We start from the raw sequence: 23,103 nt of genomic DNA on the forward strand, positions 1-23,103 counted from the left end.
CCTGTTAGGCCATAGAGATAGCCTGAACGACCCAGTTACTGATGGTCTGTTTGGATGCGGGAAGCCCCTTCTTGGGCAACATGAAGCACACCAGCAACTGGTCTGACTTCCACCATGAAGAAGACCTCTGGACATAAATCTTGAGCTCTGACAGGGCAGAGTAAATGAAGTCTTTCTTCATCCGCTGTCACGTGAGGTGGAGGATGAAAAACCTGCAGAACCGTAAGCCGTGCCACATTAAATGGCACTTAGGCACATTGCCTGGCCTAGGATGCAAGATAGCCTTAATGTCGCCTGGAGAAAACTCCAGGCACCCCTGAGAAATAGAGAGCACCTGAGCACCTGTCTCCCCAGAGGCCCATCACCCAGAGGAGCGTGGAAAGCTGCAATGGCAGCCACGTACACCTTGAGTGTGAACGGGGTAAGACGAGCCGAGAGGCGATCTTGGAGGAACTCTAGCACTGAAGGCAACCGGGCAGTTAAATGGGTCCACCTCACGCTCTCTAAACCAAGTGGAAACACATTCCACTTTAGGCCGTACAATCTCCTCGTGGAAGGAGCTCTGGAACTGAGTATGGTCTCAACCACTCCAGCCAACAGGCCAACCTCTAGGTACTGAGCCCCCTCAGGGGCCAGGCCCAAAGTTTCCACAGGTCTGGTCGAGGGTGAATATTGAGCCCCGGCCTGTGAAAGCAGGTCCCTCCTCAGAGGGATCTGCCAAGGCTGGCCTGCCAGGAGTGCTATGATGAAAACCATACCCGGGCCGGCCAGTACGGCGCAACTAGAAGTAGGCTGATCCCGTCTCGATGGACCCTCTCCAGAACTCCCGGGAGCAGAGCGATCGGGGGAAAAGCGTACAGGCGTAGCCTCGGCCATGTCTGTACCATGACATCCAAACCCAATGGGGCTGGATGGGTGAGAGAAAACCACAGTGGACAGTGGGACGTCCCTCGAGACACAAACAAATCCACTTCCACTGGGCCAAACCTCTCGCATATCGACTTCACCACCTCAGTGTGAAGTCTCCATTCCCCGGGCCTCAGCCCCTGCCTCGACAGGATGTCTGCTCACTGATTCTGGTCCCCTGGGACGTGCATTGCTCTGAGAGATAATAGTTTCCCAAGGGACCACAGGAGGATCTGATGCACCAATCTGGATAGAGGGTGCGATCTCAGAACCCCCTGATGAATCAAGTAACAGACCACCGACACATTGTCTGTGTGGTGACCCCTGAGGTCTGGGAGGAAGCTCCTCAGAGCCCTACCATCCATGACCGTGCCCCAGCCCGTGAGGGAGTAGTCTGTCGAAGCGGCTTTCCGGCGACATGACGCTCCCAGCACGGGGCCTTGGGACAGAAACCAAGCTTTCTTCCACATAGATAGGGAATGAAGGCACCTGCGCGTAACCCTGATAATGCGGAATGTGTTCCCCCTCGGGGAGAACCCCTTGGTTTCCAACCACCACTGCAGGGCCCTCATGTGCAGCAGGCCGAAAGGAATGATGTTGGACGCTGCTGCCATGAGCCCTAACACTCTCTGAAAATGTTTTACAGTTATGGCTTGGCCTAGCTTTATCCTGGTCACCGTGGCCAGGATGGACTCGATCCGTGCAGGAGACAATTGTGCCCGCATCGTGACCGAGTCCCGCACCACTCCCAGGAACGTGGTTCTCTGGGCTAGTGCCAACACGCTCTTTTTCGTGTTGAGTCTCAACCCCCGGCTCTGGATGTGGGCAAAGACGACATCTCGATGCCGAACTGCCAGCTCTTGTGACTGGGCCAAAAACAGCCAGTCACCCAGAAGCCTCAGCGGTGCTAGAGCTGCATCCATGCATTTGTTAAATGTGCGAGGGGAGAAAGCTAGGCCGAACGGAAGAACCTGATATTGGTACGATTCGCCCCCGAAAGCGAACCTTAGGAACTTCCTGTGAGATGGAAGGATGGATATGTGGAAGTATGCGTCCTTCAGATCTATCATGACAAACCAATCCTCGGATTGAATTTGATTCACGATGGTGAGCATCTTGAACCTGAACCTCCCCAGAGACCGATTCAAGTGCCTGAGATCTAATATTGGACGCAACCCCCCATCCTTCTTGGGAACTATGAAGTAGCGGCTGTAAAACCCGGACTCCCTATCTGGCGGAGGAATACGTTCTATAGCCTCCTTTACCAGCAGGGAGTTTACTTCTTGTTCCAACACCCGACCCTGCTTTGGGTCGACTACAGTCCAGACCACCCCGTTGAACTTTGCTGGGCAGAAACTGAACTGCAGTCTGTACCCCAAGGGAACCAGCCTCTCGAGGCTGGCTTCGGGTATCGTTCAAGATTCGTTCTCGATCCCCTGAAGCGGCTCTCCGGCAGGGTTTGGTCGAAACGATTCTCGATGTGCGGACGCGAGCGCTACCTGGCCGCAAGCCTGTGGGGCAGACAGAGCAGCGTGCATTCGCTGGAAACCGATGTGTCCCGAAGCGCACTCTACGGCGGGATACAAAGATCGATTTCCTGAGGGCTCCCCAGAGGGTAGGCTCTTTAGGTTTCGTTCTCGACACCCTGAAGCGGAGGACCGGCAGGGAATAATCGAAAACAGTTTCCGATGTGCGGACGCGAGCGCTGCCTGGCCGCAAGCCTGTGGGGCAGACAGAGCAGCGTGCATTCGCTGGAAACCGATGTGTCCCGAAGCGCATTTTACAGCGGGAACCAGACATCGATTTCCTCAGGGCTCCCCAGAGGGGAGGCTCTTTCAGTTTCGTTCTCGACACCCTGAACCAGAGGACCGGCAGGGAATAATCGAAAACAGTTTCCGATGTGCAGACGCGAACACTGCCTGGCCGCAAGCCTTTTGGGCGGGCACTACAGTGTGCATTCGCTGAAAACCGATGTGTCCCTAAGCGCACTTGACGCTGGATACAACATCGATTTCCTGAGGGCTCCGCGGAGGAGCGATTCTCGCTCGTCCCTCCACGGGGGGGGGACAGCCATTTTCATCTCGATTTTCGGCGTTCGCTGCTCAGAATTAAATGCAGCCAAAAACACTGGATAAGTGAAACACGGTCTGGATGGTAGGCTGAATTAATTCGAGCCGTTAAAATATATTTGGCTTTCATCCCTCGAGAAGAAAGTCAACAGGTGCGAGGTTGAAACATCCGACAGCGCACGGATGCACGCGCGCCGAGATATTTCTCAATGAACACTGCCAGCACCCTCAGGAGCTGACTGTGAATGCCTCGCACCCAAACAGTATTATTTCACAGATCGCGTGTGTCCCTTTTATTGCAGACTCGTAATCTACGCACTGCCTCGGCAAACGCGAGATTCGAGTTGTTCACAATATATTTGGCTTTCATCTCTCGAGAAGAAAGTCAATGGGCGCGAGGCTGAAACACCCGAAAACGCACGGCTGTGTGCGTTGAGATATTTCTCAATCAACACAGCCAGCACCCTCAGGAGCTGACTGTGCATGCCTCGCACCCACACAGAATCTTTATTGCAGAGTAGCCCTGTAATCTATGCGCTGCCTCGGCAAACGCGAGATCCGAGCCACTATAGATTGTGTATTGCAATGCAGACCTTTAATCTACGCGCTGCCTCAGCAACGCGAGATCCCAGTCACAGAATCTTTATTGCAAAGTAGACCCGTAATCTACGCGCTGCCTTGGCAAACGCGAGATCCGAGCCACTATAGATTCTGTATTGCAATGCAGACCTTAAATCTACGCGCTGCCTCGGCAAACGCGAGATCCCAGTCACAGAATCTTTATTGCACAGTAGACCCGTAATCTACGCGCTGCCTCGGCAAACGCGAGATCCGAGCCACAAGATTCTATATTGCAATGCAGACCTTATTTGAGACAATTCTTATGGGACAAACAACACCAAATAGGACAGACAGTTTCACACAGAGCGCTTGCTGAAGAGCAAAAAGCTAACTCTTTTGTGTGCCGGCGTCCCTTTGTAGCTTCCGTGTATGCCGTCACACGTTACGTCATGACGCAACACCAATCAAGATTGGCTTAGTTTCATTCATGCTTCAGAGCCACTACGCTAAGGGCGTTCCCCAAAGTGTCTTATCGACGCAGTTCGAGTTCCCTCGAAAGGGAACATGATGTAAATAGAAACCTTTGATGCTCTTGATGCACAGAGCGCTTAGGAAAGCAGCCGCCTGTCAGCAGGTACCAAGTTCCCGGTGCTTAGTGTAACTGTTACTACAGAAATGCTGGTATTGTTACATTTTTTAAATTGCAGTATTCACTTGGTACCAAAGTACCCATACTTTTGACAGAACTATGTCAGACATAATGTGGGGGAAGTTGTCCAGGCTGTCTGGGTATGGTTCAAACCTGTTTAAAAGATCTGTTGTGGTTTTCCCCTCATCATGCATAAGTTTGAGTCACTGTGGAGAATTTCATAGAGCAGTCAAAACCTGGGACACTTTAGTCTGAAATGTTTATGAGAAGAAACAGGTTTCCAAGGCATCATAACATCATTTGCAATGATGTTAAACAAATTTGAAAGATCTTTAGACATAACTAAGCAAAATTTTAATGAGTACTATGCCTATTTCCCAGCAGAATTGGAATCATACATTGGTGGCTACAGGGAAAATTGACATTTTACAGATTCATTTACTTGCATCCACTCCTTTAGATGCCATTTTTATACTTTCAACCAACCACCAAATCACATGCACAGGACTATGGGATATTATGGGCAGCAAAGTACATGTCTATAAAAATGACCAGAGGAGGGCATCTTAGTAGACAGGATGTTACTAACATTGAGATTAACTTCTTGTGCAACACCAGATGCTTTATGGTATAGTATAATCTTTTTTTAACTAAGCAAGGATGTATTAAATTGATTAACTGTGACAGCAAAGACATTTATAATCTTACATAAGATTTCTATTTCAAATAAATGCTGTTCTTTTTAACTTTCAATTCATCAAATAACCCTGAAAAAAAAATTAAATATTAAGCAGGGCAACTGTTTTCAACATTGATGATAATATAAATCTTAAGCACAAAATCAGCATTGAATGATTTCTAAAGGATCATGTGACACTGAAGACTGGAGTACTGGTTGCTGAAAATTAAGCTTTGCCATCACAAGAATTGCTATTTAAAATGCATTACAATAGAAAATAGTTCTTTTAAATTGTAATAATATTTCCCAGTATTAAAGTTTTTACTGTATTTTTTATGAGAGGCTTTGGTGAGAGGCTTCTTTTAAAAACATAAACATATACTTACCGATCCCAAACCTTTGAACGGTGGGACAGTATAATATTTTATACTAAATATATACCGAGTTGGCTCCTGACAATATCCATTTCATTTATTAAATTTTTAAAAAGTTTGTTTACTGAAGCTGCAGAGGTTATTTTTCATGCTTGTGAAAATGAAAGAATGAAAGAGTTCTGTGTCAGAGGAGCATGCAGTCTGAATTATGTTTGTGTTTCGAGCCTGATCCCTGCTCCCAGGCGTGTGCTTTTCATTTGACTTTAGTTCAGCTACTGAGGAAGAGCTCTTATGCGCCTTTTCCGCTGCACTGGAATTTAGCAACATCTTGTTGACGCATAAAAGGATGTCTAAACTGTAACCCTGGAGTCATATAATTTGTTATATACCCATCTTTAGATTTCCTGTCATTGCCTGAGGTTTCTTCCTGTCACAAGATGGCCTCAATTTGTAGGCTTCATGGAATTGGATCAAGTCCACCTGGTGAAGTCTAATTTCAAGATTCTTCCAGATGTAAGAATGATCTGTTTTTTTATGGATTCTGTGAACTCAGGCTGACTGAGAGATTGGACGTTTTCCATGAAGCCGTAGGTGGAAGGAAGAAAGATCTACAGTAGGTGTATGTTCTGGAGATATTTTTTGAGGTCAGTGTGAAGGATGTCCCAGGGGTCCTGCTCATCCAACTCGACTCAGTGGATTTCATGAGACCAGAAAATAAAAACTTAAAAGTGAAAAAGAGCGAGAGATTAAGCTACAGAGAGAATCTTGCAAGCAGGGTCTTGGGCAGGATTTTATAATCACCAAGGTCCCAAATTTGAGCTAGTTAGGGGGGTTGGGGGCCAGGCTCCCCCTATACAAATTTTATTTCTCTGATCTACATATGTGCATTTCAAGAAGTTTGAAGGCCAAAAAATGGATACGAAATAGCTTTAAAACCATGTCAGTACCATGTCAGTGGGCAGTAGATTATTTGTCAATACCTGCTCTCTCCTCTTTCCATCACTCTGTCTCCTTATCTTGCCCTGTCTCTTCCCTCCCTAAAGCTAAGCTTTGACTTTTAGTCTTTTCATTTTCGTCTGTGTCAGTGAAGAGAGTAAACATGGGGCTTTTGCCTATATGTGTTTTATTAATCATTTTCTTAGACAAGTTGGTAACACTTTATAATAACTGCACATTATTAATCGTTAGTTAAGCATCACTAAACAGTTAATTCATAATTTATAAAGCATTAATAGACATTAACCCCTTACCAGACAGCCCCAGTTTTGGCAAATGATGCATATACATGACATACCCCAAAAAAAGGTTGCTGCTCATAAGTCATTCTGAATAGACACATAACCAACATATATTTAGAAAGCCAACCCTTGAGAGTTTACAGTTCAAGACTCAAAATTAATCAGACTGTTATTAATAAGCAGTTTATAAATACAGCTATACATTTTTTATTCTTGATTTATAAGCATATATATAATGTGTTTGATAATTGTATTTTCATACTTTATTAATGATCAATTTATCATTTCTAAATGAAGTATTGCTTTATTTACAAACCAGTTATTTAGGAGTTGTCAGTGGTTCATAAGATCACTTAGGTGTAAGTAAATGATTAATAAACTATTTAAATGTACATTCATACATCTTATTATTTTTTAATTATTTTTATTATTTTTCCCATGATTGACAGCTATTCCACTCCTCTTTGCCCTACAACCATTAGCAACTAAGACACACCACACACCAAGATCATACACCACTCATAGAACACATATATAAAACTGGTCAAACATGTGCCACATCTGAGGGCCTGTTTACACCTGGTCACTTCATGCGTTTTCTCAGATCGAATAGCTTTCTGATTGTGAAAAGACCAGGTGTAAATAACCTCAGAAACACATTTGAGACGGATTTAAATTCGATCACTCAAACTACTTCAGGAGGTGGTCTGAGACTGATTCCAGTCAAAACTGAACAAGTCTAAATGCCAACTAAATGTTGAGGCCACATATGTAAATGTTACTCCTCCCAACAATGCTAAAAAATAAACAGGTGAGAGCTTGTTATAGGCTATATGTCATGTGGTACAGTGGTCAGATATTGCAAAAAAACTGTGGGGTGGTTCGCTTGAGGTGTGAAAGGAATCCTACTCAATGGACCAAATGGTATTATAAATCCTAACCGGAAATTTGCTATAAAAATAGCAGTAGTGTCTGATTCTGTGAGTGAGCACATTAGTTATCACAGTTGAAAACCAAAAGAGCACCTCTTCATCTTAAAATGTTGTGTAATTGCGCTTCTCTGTGCGAGAATGCTGTCGCGATGAAGCCTTGATTCCTGCTAGCTACATTATAACATTCGTATAGTTTCGTAGTGTGTCTTGAAACTGTTAACCTCTAGACAGCGCTGGGAGTTTGAATTTGATCCATGAATTTGCTGTAGAATTATGTAGTAAGAATGTAATATATATTTTAACAGTGGGAATGATGGCTACATTCGTATAGTGTTTGAATGTGTCTCGGCAGTTACAAATAAAGCCACAATAAGCTTATGGAGCGAACTTGTCAATCATCTTGATGAATGACAGAGGAAACTCTGACCAAGAAGAGGACAGTTGCACTTGCATGTGACTTGCGTGAACACATTTTGGTACGCTTTGAAAGGTTGCCTTGTGAAAGCCAACCGAACCAAGAATAAAATGCAACATATTGTTATGTATGCAACATATGTAACAAATTAAGTCCCTGTTTCGAAACAAAACAAACAATCTATAGGTGTGCAAAAGTGAGCGTTTGTTCATTGTTCTAGGCATTGATCCGTCAAGTATAGCCTCTAATCTACAAAGGTGTTTTGAGTCTCCGCCTTTTTCAACGAGCATGACTTTCCAGACTGATCCAGGGTGGTTTAACTAGCTCAAACAGCATCTGTTGAAACACAAAATCAGTAACCCTCCCCTTGAACTTCAATCACAAGTGGTAACAGGAGGTGCATTTGAGAAGCTTTTTTGAGAAACAGGTTTCTTGTCGAAGTAGCCCAGGATTGAAGCTGATGATTTAATTATTTGAAGAAGGATATGGGTGGAATTGGTGCCTATAAAAAATAGCATTCATTGTAAACATGTGGGAGTGATTGAACCTTCCACTGGGAGGTTGATAGATTTGATTTTGAAGCAAAAATCATGGAGAGTACAGAAATAAAGCAAAGCAAGCACACTGAAATATGGGATTAAATAACATATAATCAACTTTTTTTATAGTAGCTCAGCAACAGCAGCAGATATTTTCAGAAGTTTCAGAGGAAGCTCAATGTGACCATTATTTTTTTATTTTTTTTACATACTATTATAGTATTTATTAATATTTTGGCTTTTATTTTTAAAATTTAAGTTTTCATTTTAATGGGTTTTTGTAATTTTATTAGTTTTTTTTTATAATTCTATTTAGCTTTTTGTATTTTTATTTCAGTTTTAGTAGTTTTAGTATTTCGGTTAGTTGCCAAAGCGACTTCTTATTTTTGTTTGAATTTTAAAGTTTATATATTTTTTATATTTTTAGTTTTCTTAACAACACTGAAGCTGACAGTAAATGTAAGGGCAACACAGGGTTGTGAGTCACATGCCAGGGGAGACTATGCCAAAATCAATCATTAAAATTGAACAAAAAAATCTGTGAATGAGCCTCTTTATAGTCAGGAGCTATGCGCCTATCATTACATTTACCTAAAGGTGGTACATTAATTGCTCCAAATGGAACTGGAAAATGAATCTACACTGGACATAATTAAACGTACTCTACCTCATCATTTTAGATGTCCACTGGTTTGTTTAAATGTTTTAGTAATCTGATTCCATTTATAAAATGAATGGAAACACTTGCCGACACGGACAGCTCAATTCAATTGACCATGTTTTGTTTTTCTCTCTCTCAGGGGCTTATTTATTACAATTCATGACCGCTCCCACATCTCCACACTACTTCAGAGCTGGCCAGAGAAGGACATTCGTGTGAGTTCTGCCCACTTACATCTACACCACCCTGTACTATTACACAATGTACCAGAACTCTCACTGTCAGACTCAAATTAAAACTCCAGGGTTTCAACAATGCCAAAGACATTGATTCCAAATTTGTATGACTTGTACCGTGAAAACGATGCCATAAAGTCATATTAATCTGCTCGTTAAGCATTTAAAAGTTATTAAGGTAATGATGTCGCACCCTGTAGGGCTTTGGCGTGTTGAGGAACAATGCGGGGTGGCATGAAATGAAGCAGTAAAAAGGGCAAACACCTACTGCATCTGCATCACAATGTTAACAGGAAAAAACACGTTGTTCTTGCTTTGGGATCAATTGCGTTCGGTAATTGGATTGAATTACACAACTTGTGCTGTTTTTTTTAATTTGGTAGGTTATTGTGAATATGTAAAAATGTGATTATAAAAGCAGAGAATCTGTTGTTACTGGAGGGTAGACTTACAAGCCAAACTAGCCTATCATAGATCCAGCTATAAATACATATGTTTAATCCAGGGCAAAAACATACAAATTCAATGAAGAAAGGGATTTGATAATAAAATGCATAAATTAGATCAGAAAGCTTTGTAGGGTGAATTAAAAGTGCGGGCTGCTGTAGTGTCCAAAACAATATATACACACTTTCATTCAAAAAATTGGGGTCAGTAAGATTTTATTAATGTTTTTAAAAGAATGCTTATGCTCACCAAGGCTACATTCATTTGATCAAAAATACTGTAAAAATAGTAAAACCTGTGATGTTAAAGCTGAATTTTCAGCATCATTACTCCAGTCTTCATTGTCATAAGATTAATCAGAAATAATTCTAAAATGCTGATTTAGTGATCAAGAAGCATTTCTTATTAATATCAATGTTGAAAACAGTTGTGCTGTTTAATATCTTTTTGGAAATCATGAAAAAAAATAAATTCAGGATTATCAGGTGTGACTGAAAATAACAAACTAAAGGTCCATGAAAACAGAAACTAACTGAACATAACTGTGACAGTAAAAATCATTACGCCTATGGAGATTCCTCACATAATGCATGCATGGCCCATATTTTTGGCTAAAAAAAATCTTTGTTCACCTAAAATTTTACAAATGATTTGGCTTTTCATGCAGTCTCTTTCTGAATTTGCTGACTTTCTCAATAATTTGGTTGTATTATATTTTTTTCTAGGCTGTAGTAGTGACAGATGGAGAGAGGATTCTGGGCCTGGGGGATTTGGGCTGCTATGGCATGGGCATCCCAGTGGGTAAACTGGCCCTCTACACCGCCTGTGGTGGAATGCCGCCTCAGCAGTGCCTGCCTGTTATGCTGGATGTGGGGACAGACAATGAGGTAGGCAGACATGTGGCACCACAGCCATCCAGACCGTGACTGCTGACACCCACTTGCCATCTTTCTTTCCTTGACATAATCAAAGACATACCTATTCATAGCAACCACATCCTCTTTCACGACTTTAATCCGCCAACTTGTTTGTTTTCAACGGTCGCAACTTTGCAGTGTTGTAGCAGAAGGACGTAGGTTACTGCTGTAGGCTATGGATAGCCCTTTGAGTTCAGATAAATGTAAATATAGCAAGCATAAAGTCTGTGTCATTCTCAACAGGGCTAAGGGTGTGGCACTGCAGAAATAGAAAACCACTGCCTCATCTACCAAGGCTTTGTGCCAGTGTCCACCTGGCACTCCCCTTCTGTGCCAGAGCAGTGGCTAAGCCATGCCATCATAGATGCTGAATCTCAGATGGAGGGAGAAAGACAGAGTAAAGTGAGAAAAGAAGAGACTAAGAAAGTGTATGACTTTCAAGCCTTTGTGTTTTAGTTATACAGTAGTTTATGTATACAGTACAACTGTAGGTCTCAAAATGACATTAACATTCATTTCAATTTAGTGGATTCATTTAATCAGATTTTTTATGGACACAAAGTAATGGAGAAAAATTGCTGGGCCTAAGTCAAAAAATATATATTTCTGTCATGAAAACTCTCAGAGAGTTTGGCATAATGTGTATGACAATGTTAATGTGTTTGGTCTTGGCAGAATAGATCTGCTACACTGCTACTGCTGCTGCTGCTTTTTTTGCTGCTTTTGCAGAGCAAGTACGGAATTTGCCACTGCTTATACACACCACATGCTGCAATGAGCAAGCAAGACATGCTGCTGCTGTACAAGCATCCACGAATCGCCCCCTTAGCAGATATATACAGGTGAAGCTGGAGAAGGAGGAGGGTTTGTGAAAGCATGCTGCAAACTGCTACTGCAAACAATAGGCAATCATTTGAAAGTTGAGCAGCAAGCTCATTGGCTACAAATACAGTGGGAACCAACAAGTTGTCAACATTTATTCCAGCCAAAAGTCTGGAATAAATATGATTTTTTTCTCTCTTATGGTCATTAAGGCTATTTTTATTTCATCAAAAATACAGTAAAAACAGTGATATTATTACAAATTAAAAGAATTTGGCAAAGCTACATTTTCAGCAGCAGATTTCTGAAGGATCATGTGACACTGAAGACTGGAGGTAATGGCTGCTGAAAATTCAGCTTTGCCATCACAGGAATAAAATACATTTTAAAATATATTCAAATAGAAAAACAGTTATTTTAAATTGTAACAATATTTCACAATATTACTGTTTTTATTGTATTTTTGGTGAACGTAATGCTGATTAGCTTTGGTGAACATAATGTTGATCAGCTTTGGTGAACATAATGCTGATTACACACTGCACGATTTCAAAGTCGTCAGATTGCTGTTCTTCTCACACTACACGACTGTCTGGGGTACCATTTAATTGCTTTTGTGTGCACATTACACGACAAATCGGCGACAACATTTCAATAGGAAGAATCGCAGACAACTCTGTCTGGCCTACAAACCAAACACACATGAGAACTGATACAGGAAATAATGTAAAATCACACGTGAGAGGAGTTCCCGCGCGAGACTGGATTTCTTATTTTAAAATGATTACGCAAGAAGCTTGTGGTCCAAGTTGTCTGTGCGCCGATTTGTAGCAAAGAAGAAAAAAGAAGCCATCAGAAGACATGCTTGCTGATGTTCTGTTGCAGGACTCCTCCCCCCTGAACTTTCCCTTGCCCTGTATCTTAGCTCTCTCACTGGCTGTAGGTCGTCGCCGATGTAATTTCCAGTCACAGACAGGTCCAAATATTAAGCATGCTAAATATTTTATGGGCATCGGGGCATCTCTTAGAATCGCGTCTTTGATCATTCACACTACACGATTGTCACTCACGTGAGCGAGCACCGATTTGCCTCAGATTTCAGGCATTTGTCAGTGATTTACACAAAACTGTCGGCAAGTAAAAATCAGGGATAAAATCGTGCAGTGTGTACTCGGCATAAGAGACTTTTCTCAAAAAAATAAATAAACTCAACTATCTTACCCAAAGCATCTTGCTTTAAATTCAAGGTATGCATATATGTATATCTCAGTTAATATGAGGTCATATATCATGTCAACAATTCTTGCTTTTACACTAAAATTTAAAGTTCGTTAACTCATTTGATTTCACACTCTTGTTGGTTCTGTACAAAAGCTCATAAATGAGTAAGAGGGTAAAAGCACATTAACACTGTTGTGTAACTGCTCTGAGTCAGTTTTCCCATTCGGTTCAGCTTCAGTATTGTGCAGGCCAGCTCCACATGTGTCTTCTGCTGCAATGCTAAATCCAGAGTGGCCAATCAGCGATTCAACGTATCCTCAGGCATCAAAAACTTTAATGAGGTGACTCTAGATTTTGGGCCCCTGTCTCTGTCTGCATCCAAGTGTATTCAGCTGGATTCAGCTTTTTTTTTTATCATTTGTTTTGGTTTAACTTTATTTATTTGTTTATTTTGCACTGTCTGTGTTAATGTTGCATGCATGTGTTCATGATAAAAAGTCTTCTGTCCCTCTAGAAGTCTAAAATTGAAAGACTTCTGCTGCACCATTTGGCCGACTTTGCATGAAGTCTGAGGTAATTAAGACCTCGTTTTCAGGATATTCTGAGGAGATGACAGATCTGATTGATGAACTCACTGCTTATACCCCCACAGCTGTGTGTGTGCGTTTTATAGGATTGTGCAGTCAGATGATAAAATTAGTGTTATTAAAGGATTAAGTCTACTGTTATTTCTAAAGGAGCAAGACGCCTACTGACTGGGGTCAGGCTGACTCCTTTCTTTCTGCCTTTCAGAGGGAGCTTGACAACTGCACCTGGGTCAGTTTTGACTCTCCAAACACAGCCATTAACATCAATTCAGACAGTGAGGAATCTGATCCAGGATCAGCATAATTTATGGTTGCTTGATCCAGGCCCTGTACGCTCTGGTTAAACTCTAATCCGTAAAGAACGCTGTCTGTGGTCTGGCTGCTCGAGAAAGTTCAAGATGTGCAAATAACATGGAGGGGCTTTGCACAGGTTTTTTATGGATAGCTTAAGTGCGCTAATTGTTCATGTCAGCAAACTGGATTTCATGTCAGATACTATTTGCTCCTTGTAATTGCAGTTGTTTGCACTCAACAAATATATACACTATTACATATGCTATCCTATTATATTTAGGATTTTATACATATTATTTTTGTATAGTATTTAGATTATATTTTAGTATTATATACTGAAATATATACTACTAAAATATTGTTTAAATATAAAATAATATATATTTTATTATAAAATATTGAAAATTTTAACAATCAAATTTTCAAGCATATACATACAGTAATTCTAAAATAGTATTAGAACAACACATTAGTAAAATTTATTTTGAACATTATTATTATGATTATATTTATATCTTATGAGGTTTTTGAGGAATTTAAATATTGTGTAGATTTATTTGTTCAGTAATAAATAGTATAAGAACACAGTATAATTAAAACTGTTTATTAAGAACATATTACATTTGATGTATGAGGTTTTTGAGATTATATGTGTGTGTGTGTGTGTGTGTGTGTTATAATGAGATACATTTTGAAATGTGTGTATATATATATATGTTTAAAACAATTGTTTTTAATTTAAGTATTTACATGTATTTTAAGTATTTAATTAATTTAATTATAGATTGGGAGATAGTCAGGCAGGATCTGAAAATATCTTAATCTGGGATCAAAATTTCGCTACGGATAGCTGTACTTTCAACTAGTTACACCTTGATACAAGTTGTCACTCCGTTAGCTGAGGACAGGTTCAGTATTTTTTTAACTGTTTTTTTGCAGTTTTGCAACTGCAGTGTAGATCCAGATTGTACACACACAAACAGCCAAAGCAGTTTGCAATCAAACCCATGTAAACACTATTTGTGTAAACACCTCCTGTGAGTTTTTCTAGTGTATTGTGCCTTGTCTAAACAGTGCTATATTTCATGGAAATTTCTGAGCTCCTGTATACACAGACCTCCAGACAACAGATTATGATCGCTGATACCAAGTCTGTTGATGTGTCTGGTGTAAAAGGGGAATATGATCTCTGATGACGTCTCTTACACATCATCATTGAACTTCAGAGGCTCCTTCTGCTGATTGACAGCTGGGATACTCTGTCTAAACTGCTATCACCTCATGTGACCTCATCCACACTCATACACTCACATACTGAAAGGAAACCAAATGATGTCATCACAAACAAAGTGCTGCCTGTTTAGGTTGTGGGTGGCCTAGGCAAAGGGATCTCTCTCTCTCTCTCTGACACTCATTTTCTCATTCTTCTCTGACTGTGGCTAACAGACCCTGACTGTTCCTGTGCCTTAATCTCACCTGAAAGACTACATACACATACAGTTCACACACACAAAGCATGGTACATCAAAACCCAGTTAATCCTGAAGAGAAAAGGGCTTTCTCTCATCACCCACTGACCAATCAGTACTCATATTCACTTCTAAGCTGATCTAGGATCCAACTTTGTCCTGATTTTGCCAGAATTATCTCAGGTGGTTCCCTTTCAAGGAAACTCGCATTGTGTCGAAGACGACACTTTGGGGAACACCTCCAGCGTGATAGCGTCTGAAGCACGTGAGGAACTAGTCCAGTCTCGATTGGTGTTGTGTCATGACGTAACGTGATGGTGTACAGAGAAGCTACAAAGGGATGCCGGCACACAACAGTGTTAGCTTCTGCTCTTCAGCTAGCATTTTGTGTGACTTGTATAAGCATTCCTTATCAAAAAGAGTGAAAGTATGGCGGGTGAGAGGCAATATAGGCAGTATGCATCTTCCTGTCTCAGATACATCACAGAAGGAGACACACCCTCGCTTTTTGTTATGTGCCTTGGAGCGGAGCATGCACAGGCAGCGCTCAAGGGTGCTGTCAGTGCGAACTGTGAGCTGCTACTGCTGCTCAGAACGCTCCTCTCCCGACTGGCCTTGTTCGATGAGACAGGCCAGGCTCGCGCTCCCCATGGTTCGGGATCCGTGTCCGACGGGGCAGCGTGGCGTTCATGGGGATCGTAAATGGAGCTGCCTGGCGAGTTTGAGACGGCCTCTGCCCTTTCTCAGCTCTCAGCAGCCAGCTCCATTGCTCCCATTCAGGGATCGGAAGCCCGCTCTGCGGCTCTGCTCAGGATGAGAACCCGATGTTAGAATTATCTGGCTCTGAGGAGTTAGATGTTCTAAGCATCGAGGCAGGAGAATTAGAGTACTTGCCAACTCATTTCTCTGCTTTTGAGGAGCTGCTGAAGGTTGTAACTAGAGCAATGGCCTAATTAAATATCATTTGGCCAACAGAAAAGCAGGAAGGGCAAAAGAAAAGTAAACTCGGTGAGCGCTTCCTGCAGGCTCGGTCACAGCCTTCATGTCGGAGTCTGAAGTCATGCCGGAGTAACTAGGCAGTTACCTGGGTCCAATTGGCATTCTCTGCACCATAAAGTGAACACATTCCACTTTAAGGCCTAAAGCTTCCTCGTGGAGGGAGCTCTAGAGTTTTTAGAGTTTCTAGAGCTCTAGAAGATTGTCTCAAGAACCTCGGCTGAGAGACCAGTACTTAGGAGTTGGTCCCCCTCAGGGGCCAGACCCAGAGCTTCTACAGCTTCAGCCGAGGGTGGTTTGATGAGCCCTCGGCTTGAGAGAGAAGGTACCTCCTGATGGGAATCTCTCATGGGGGGCCTGCTAGGAGCGCTATGATGTCTAAGAACCATACTCGGGTGGCCAGTACGGGGCTACCAGATGTAGACTGACCCCGTCCCGACGGACCCTCTCTAGAACTTCTGGGAGCAGAGCAATCGTGGAAAATGCGTACAGAGGCCACCTTGGCCACACCTGCACCATGGCATCCAGTCCCAGAGGAGCTGGATGTGTGAGGGAAAACCAAAGCGGGCAATGTGTGTTCTCTTGAGAGGCAAACAAATACACTTCCGCTCGGTCGAACTTCCTCCAAATTAGCTCCACGGTCTTGGGGTGGAGTCTCCATTCCTTAAGCCTCAGCCCTTGCCTCAATAGTGTCCCGACAATAGTGTAGACCAGCCCACTGAATTTTGGCGGGCGACACTATTTATAGAATTTAATTCTATACCTCTTTTCCACTGTATGCAGCACCCACTGAGATACACTGTGAATACTCCTCCAAGCTTCTACATATTCTACTAGGGGGATCAGTCTCTCAAGACTGACCTCGGGTGTTGTGCATAAAATAGTCTCGGTACCCTGAAGCGGCAGACTGGCAGGTAACAACCGAATTTTATTTTCTACAGGCCTCATCTGAGGAAGCTAACTCAACAGGGCCGCGATTTGCATTTGCTGGAAACCGATGCGTCCCCAAGTGCACGAGGCGGCGGGAAGCAAACATTGATTTCCTGAGGGCTCCGCAGAGGAGCGAGATCTTGTCGCTCTGTCACTGGAGGGACCACACTTAGAGGCCTGCGCACAACGTCCTGGGCCCGTATTCATAAAGAATCTTAATGCAAAGAGTAGCTCCTAGTGACAAAATTCTAAGAAAATTCTTAGAAATGTGGGCGTTTACTCTTAAATTTAAAGAAAAAATCCTAGTAAAGAAAAAAGTAATTCAGAAAGCATCTTAACCCTTAAAAGAGGTCTTAAGGTCAAAATTGTTAGGAGCACGGACGAGGACTTTTAAGAGGCTTAAGAGTTTCTTTAGCAGAGGAGAAAATGGCAGAAAGACGAAGAAGGAGAAGAAATGTGTTGCAGACAATGGATGACAGTGAGTTAATAAGACGCTTTAAATTAGATCATGCAGGGATCATGTTTGTGACAGATCTTTTTAGAGACACACTAATATCTCCAACACAGCGCAGAAATGCCATAGCGCCCGAAATGAAAGTAATCACTACATTACGATATTTGGCAACTGGGAAAATTCCATGTTTGATACATTAAAACCAACATTCAAACCACCATTTAAATAGACATGCCAACAATCAGTGTAATTGGAAAGAGTGGAACAATTTTTATAATTCTAAGCCAAGCAAATACCTTATAGGAAATCAACAGCATGGTTAATAAAATAAGGATTTATATATACAATGTGTGTGTGTGAGAACGGTCAAATAGGAAAAATTACGCATGTAATTTCAAAGTGAAGGCTTAGAATAGACCCTATACTTAAAATCACTTTTTTCCCCTTCTTGGACAACCAACCAATCACAGTCTTCAAAAGATTGTGTCATACATAGCAACGGGGTCAACCCCGCCTTCTTACTAAGATAAAAGTTTTTGTCTTTTCCTTACTCAGAGTTGCTCTCAGATCAGTTCCGAATTGCTCTTAAGCTAAGACTCCTACGTAAAAGTTTTTAAGCTAAATTAAGAGTTTTCTGAGAGTATTCTTAGAATCTTTATGAATACGGGCCCTGACCTCTTTCCCGAAGCCTTCCTCTCCTGAGAGTGCTGCTTTGACCACCAGGCTTTTTGAGGGGGGCTCGAGAGGCAACACTCTCCATCTGCTGATGCAGTTGTGATAAGCTGGTGGCTGATGGGTGGAGCTACTGCCGAAATCTGGAATGATGGAGGGGGATGAACTGTTTGAATTCGGCTGACTGTCGCTTCGCCTCCTGAAACCTCTCGACCACTGTATTTACGGTGTCGCCAAAGAGGCCAGAAGGATGAAAGCGGGGCATTGAGGAGGAAAACCCTGTCCTTCTCCCCAATGCTCGACAAGTTCAGCCACAAATGCCTCTCTACAACCACTAATGCTGCCATGGAGCAGGCGATGGCAGGGGCAGTCTCCTTAGTGACCCAGAGAGACACTAAGTCTGCCGCTCCGACAAAGCTCTTTAATATCGTTGAGGGTGACCTCTCGCTATCATCTGTATCTTTTAATAGGTTGGCCTGGTATGCCTGCATAATGTCCATCGTATGCAGGCATGCACCAGCCTGACCTGCTGCCATATATGCCTTGCCCACCAACGCAGATGTTGTGTGACAGGGTTTTGTGGGCAGCGTCTGAGTCTTAAGGGATGATGAAGTGTTGGTACTCTTTCGAGCACAAGATGGAGGAATAATTATGAACAGTTGGGCTCGATAATCTCTGAGAACGGCCTTTTCCATGATCATGACACCTCAGTGTATAGATAAAGTGGAATGTGTTCACTTTATGGTGCAGAGAATGCCAATTGGACCCAGTTAACTGCCTAGTGGCTTCAGTGCAGGAGTTCCTCCAAAGCCATTTCTCTGATGGTCTTTCCCCATCCACACTTAACGTCTATGTGGCAGCCATCGCTGCCTTCCACACGCCTTTAAGTGGTGGCCCTCTGGGGAAACACCAACTTATTATTTGTTTCCTTCGTGGTGCTCAGAGGATGAGGTCGTCCAGGCCTGGGTTCCTGTGTGGGACCTGGCAGTGGTTCTTGAGGGGTTATCCCTGGCACCCTTCGAACCCATTGATGAGTTGTCTGAGAAGTTTCTCTCTTTTAAAGTGGCCTTCCTGCTAGCCATTACTTCCCTTAAAAGAGTGGGGGACCTCCAGGGTTTATCTGTTGCCCCCTCTTGCTTCGCTCCTGGGAGGGTAAAGGCCATTCTTCACCCTAGGCCGGGCTACATGCCCAAGGTGCCATCTAATGTGGCGCGGTCTGTTATCCTGCAGGCCTTTCATCCTTCACCACATGTGTCGGCTGATCAGTAAAGGCTACACCTACTATGCCCTTTCCGGGCCTTGGAGGCCTACGTACTTAGGTCATCAGGTTGGAGGAAGTCAGACCATCTATTAGTGTGTTCTGGGTCACTTAAGAAGGGTTCCCCTGCCTCTAAGCAGATGATTAGCAGGTGGAGTGTGTAGGCTATTTCTTCAGCGTATGAGGCGCGCAGTCTGCCCTCTCCTCTCCTGATAAGATTTCACTCGAGTGAAGGAGTGGCATCCTCCAAAGCCTTTCTATCGGGGGTTTACCTTCAAGAGGTCTGTGATGCTGCTGGCACTTTTATCAGATATTATAGCTGGGATATATAGCCTGGTTGGTACCTGTTGTCGGCCAGGATGAGGTGCTCCAGAGGTCTCCTCGCCCCCACTGGCGCGGGGTAAATCGGCTGAACCTGCGGCCACTGTGTTGGGCTTCTCAGACAATCAGCGCTGCAGACCCGCCGGTTTCTGTCAGGATTGGACTGGTAAACGCTAGATCGCTAGCTAATAAAACTTTTATCCTTAAGGATTTCTTCACGTCCCGGGGATTGGATTTTCTCTGTGTGACTGAGACATTATGCCTAAATACGATCGTGTCCTTGTTGTTGGGTATTTTAATGTTCATGTGTGTAGTCCTGAAAACCTACTGGCAAAAGACTTTTTACACCTCATTGACTCTTTTAATCTTGTGCAGTCTGTCTGGCCCCACACATGAGCGTGGACACACACTTGAATATTGTCCTATCCTATGGGTTGCCTATTCATAATTTAGAGACCTGTGACGTTGTGTTTTATGACCACATTCCAGTATTATTTGAGATTGTTCTTGCTGCACGGCGCTGCCGTATTATTAACCCTTCCACTGCTGTTCAGTTCTCCTCTATTTTCAGTCAGCACTGTGACATACCGGATTCTATATGTAATGATTCAGAGGAGCTTAGCTTATGGTTTCACTCCACTTGCCAAAATGCTATAGACTCTGTGGCTCCATTGAAAACTAGGCAATCTAAAACTAAAGCTGAACCCTGGCGGAATGACTCTACTCGTGCTGTCAGACGTGAGTGCCGTAGGGCTGAGCGCAAATGGAAAAAGGATAAATTATATGTATCTTTTCAAATGTTAAGGGACTGTTGGCGGCATTATCAGACAAGTTTGAAAGAAGCTAAAAGGAAATATTTCGCTGAAATTATTCTGTCAAATTGTAACAAGCCTCGTGTTTTAAGACTATTGACTCAGTTCTCACTGTACCGTTGACTGTCTGTTTTAATGCCTCCTATGGTGCGTGTGAAAAGTTTCTTCACTTTTTTATTGATAAGGTCACTACCATTAGGGCTCAAATCTCATCTTCGGCTTATGACCCCTCAATCCCTGTTCTCTGCTGTGCTGTCTTTGGCAAGTTTGAACCTGTGACTTTGTCTGTTTTACAGAAGATTGTTGGGCATTTGAAGCCCTCAGGCTCTCCAAATGATACTATCCCTCCTCGACTTTTTAAGGAGGTTGTTCCTACTATATCGACTTTTTAAGGAGGTTGTTCCTACTATAGGGCCATCTATTCTTGCAGTTTTAAATAGTAGCCTTTCCTCAGGGGTGGTCCCTAAACTTTTCAAACATACAGTAGTGCAACCTTTAATTAAAAAACCTGAGCTGGATCCTGCAGATCTCGCAAATTTTAGACCTATATCTAAACTATCTTTTCTGGCAAAAATCCTTGAAAAGATAGTTTACAGTCAATTAATGGCCTTCTTGGATGAGCACAATATTCTTGAAGTTTTCCAATCTGGTTTTAAAACCCTACATAGCACAGAATCGGCTCTTTTAAAAGTTTTTAATGATATTCTTTTAGCTACTGACTCTAGGGATTGTGTTATTCTGGTGCTTCTTGATCTGACTGCTGCTTTTGACACAGTGGACCATGAAATCCTGATTTCTCGTTTGGAGCGGTGGGTGGGCATTAAGGGCATTGCACTGAAATGGTTCAGGTCCTATTTGGAAGGTAGAACTTTCTGTGTCAGCTGTGGAGATTCTGTGTCCTCTTCTGCTCCTCTGTCTTGTGGGGTCCCACAGGGCTCAATTTTAGGCCCTCTTCTCTTCTCTCTTTATTTACTCCCGCTTGGTTCCATACTTAGGAAGCATGGTATGTCTTTTCACTGTTATGCAGACGATAGTCAGATCTATGTCCCTCTTAAAAAGAATGAAACGGTTGGTCCATTACTTAAGTGTCTTTTTAAGTTTTAATGAAAGTAAGACAGAAGTGATGTTTTTTGGTGGCACCACTGTGACCCCCTGTGCCGATCTGGGTTCCTTGAGTCAATATATTAAGCCAACAATCACTAACCTAGGGGTTAAAATTGACCCTGACCTTAAGATGGATAGACAAATTAGGTCAGTGGTTAAAACAAGTTTTTTTCAATTGAGGCAATTGGCCAAAATAAAGCCATTTCTTTCTAGGCAGCACTTTGAGACAGTAATCCACGCCTTTGTCACCACTAGGTTGGATTACTGTAATGCTCTGTACGTGGGGGTCAGTGGGTCCTCTATTGCTCGTCTCCAGTTGGTGCAAAACGCTGCTGCACGTCTTTTAACTGGAACACGTATATACGAGCACATTTCCCCCATTTTATCCTCACTCCATTGGCTGCCTATATATCAAAGGATCCATTTTAAGATTCTTTTGTTTGCTTTTAAATGCCAAAATGGTCTTGCCCCTCCCTACATTTCTGAGCTGCTACACCCCTATAGACCCACCCGTTCTCTCAGGTCAGCCGATCTACTGCTCCTAAGTGTGCCAAAAACAAAGCGCAAGCAAAAAGGGGACCGTGCTTTTGCGGTAGCAGCTCCTAAATTGTGGAACGATTTACCTCTGCACATTAGACAGGCATCTTCATTGTCTGTTTTTAAGTCTCTTCTTAAAACTCACCTCTATTCTTTGGCTTTTGATAACTGAAATTGATAATTCATGTTTGGTTATATTGATGGTATTGTTTCAATGTATGGTTTGTCAGTGTTTTTATTTGTATTTTATGGGTTGTGTGAGCTTTGTATTTAGGGCTTTTATGTATTCATTTATTGTTTTACTGTACAGCACTTTGTGTCCACTTTGGATTTTAAAGTGCTCTAAAAAAATTTTGATTGATTGATTGATTGATATTATAGCTATTATAGCTTATTAAAAGGGAATGTCTTGGGTTAAGACTGTAACCCTTGTTCCCTGAGAAGAGAACGAGATGCTGCGTTCCTTTGCCATACCTCCTGAGTTCCTGAGAACGACTTGCTTAGACCTATCAGAAGCTAATACTGTTGTGTGCCGGCGTCCCTTTGTAGCTTCCGTGTACACGTCACATGTGACGTCATGACACAACACCAATCGAGATGTGACTTGTTCTACACGTGCTTCAGACACTATCACATCTTCTTCGACGCAGCGTCTCGTTGTCTTCTCAGGGAACAAGGGTTACAGTCATAACCTGAGATGATTTGTTTCTTCTGAGAACTTCAAGCACTTCACTTTCTGTGAGAGCAGGCACGTCTTGTTATTTTATATATTATCTTAGTTGTACTCTGATGTATTCCTTTTTCAGATTAAAGATTCTGGGGATTGTCAAATGGGCAAGAAGATCAAGAGATTACTGGACGGAAATTTAATTTATATTTAAATTTAATTGGAAATTTAATATGGAAAAAAGTTTTGTGGATGTAGGAGTATGATGTTTCTGGATCTTTGTTGCTTCCGGAACCATATGTTCGTCAACCTGTCAGATTTTAGGTTAGACTTTCA

At 42.5% G+C, this 23,103-nt stretch overlaps 1 protein-coding gene across 1 annotated transcript in view; it reads left to right on the forward strand.

Moving 5' to 3' along the window:
* Positions 1 to 23,103, forward strand: part of me1 (malic enzyme 1, NADP(+)-dependent, cytosolic) — an 89,421-nt gene that overhangs the window by 42,886 nt on the left and 23,432 nt on the right. The window contains exons 4-5 of the mRNA XM_079895196.1: positions 9,163 to 9,238; positions 10,432 to 10,593. Coding sequence (XP_079751322.1) covers positions 9,163 to 9,238; positions 10,432 to 10,593 — 238 coding nt within the window. The remainder of the gene's footprint in view (positions 1 to 9,162; positions 9,239 to 10,431; positions 10,594 to 23,103) is intronic.

Source organism: Squalius cephalus, assembly GCF_949319135.1.
Source record: "Squalius cephalus genome assembly, chromosome: 15".
Classification (NCBI taxonomy): Eukaryota; Metazoa; Chordata; class Actinopteri; order Cypriniformes; family Leuciscidae; genus Squalius; species Squalius cephalus.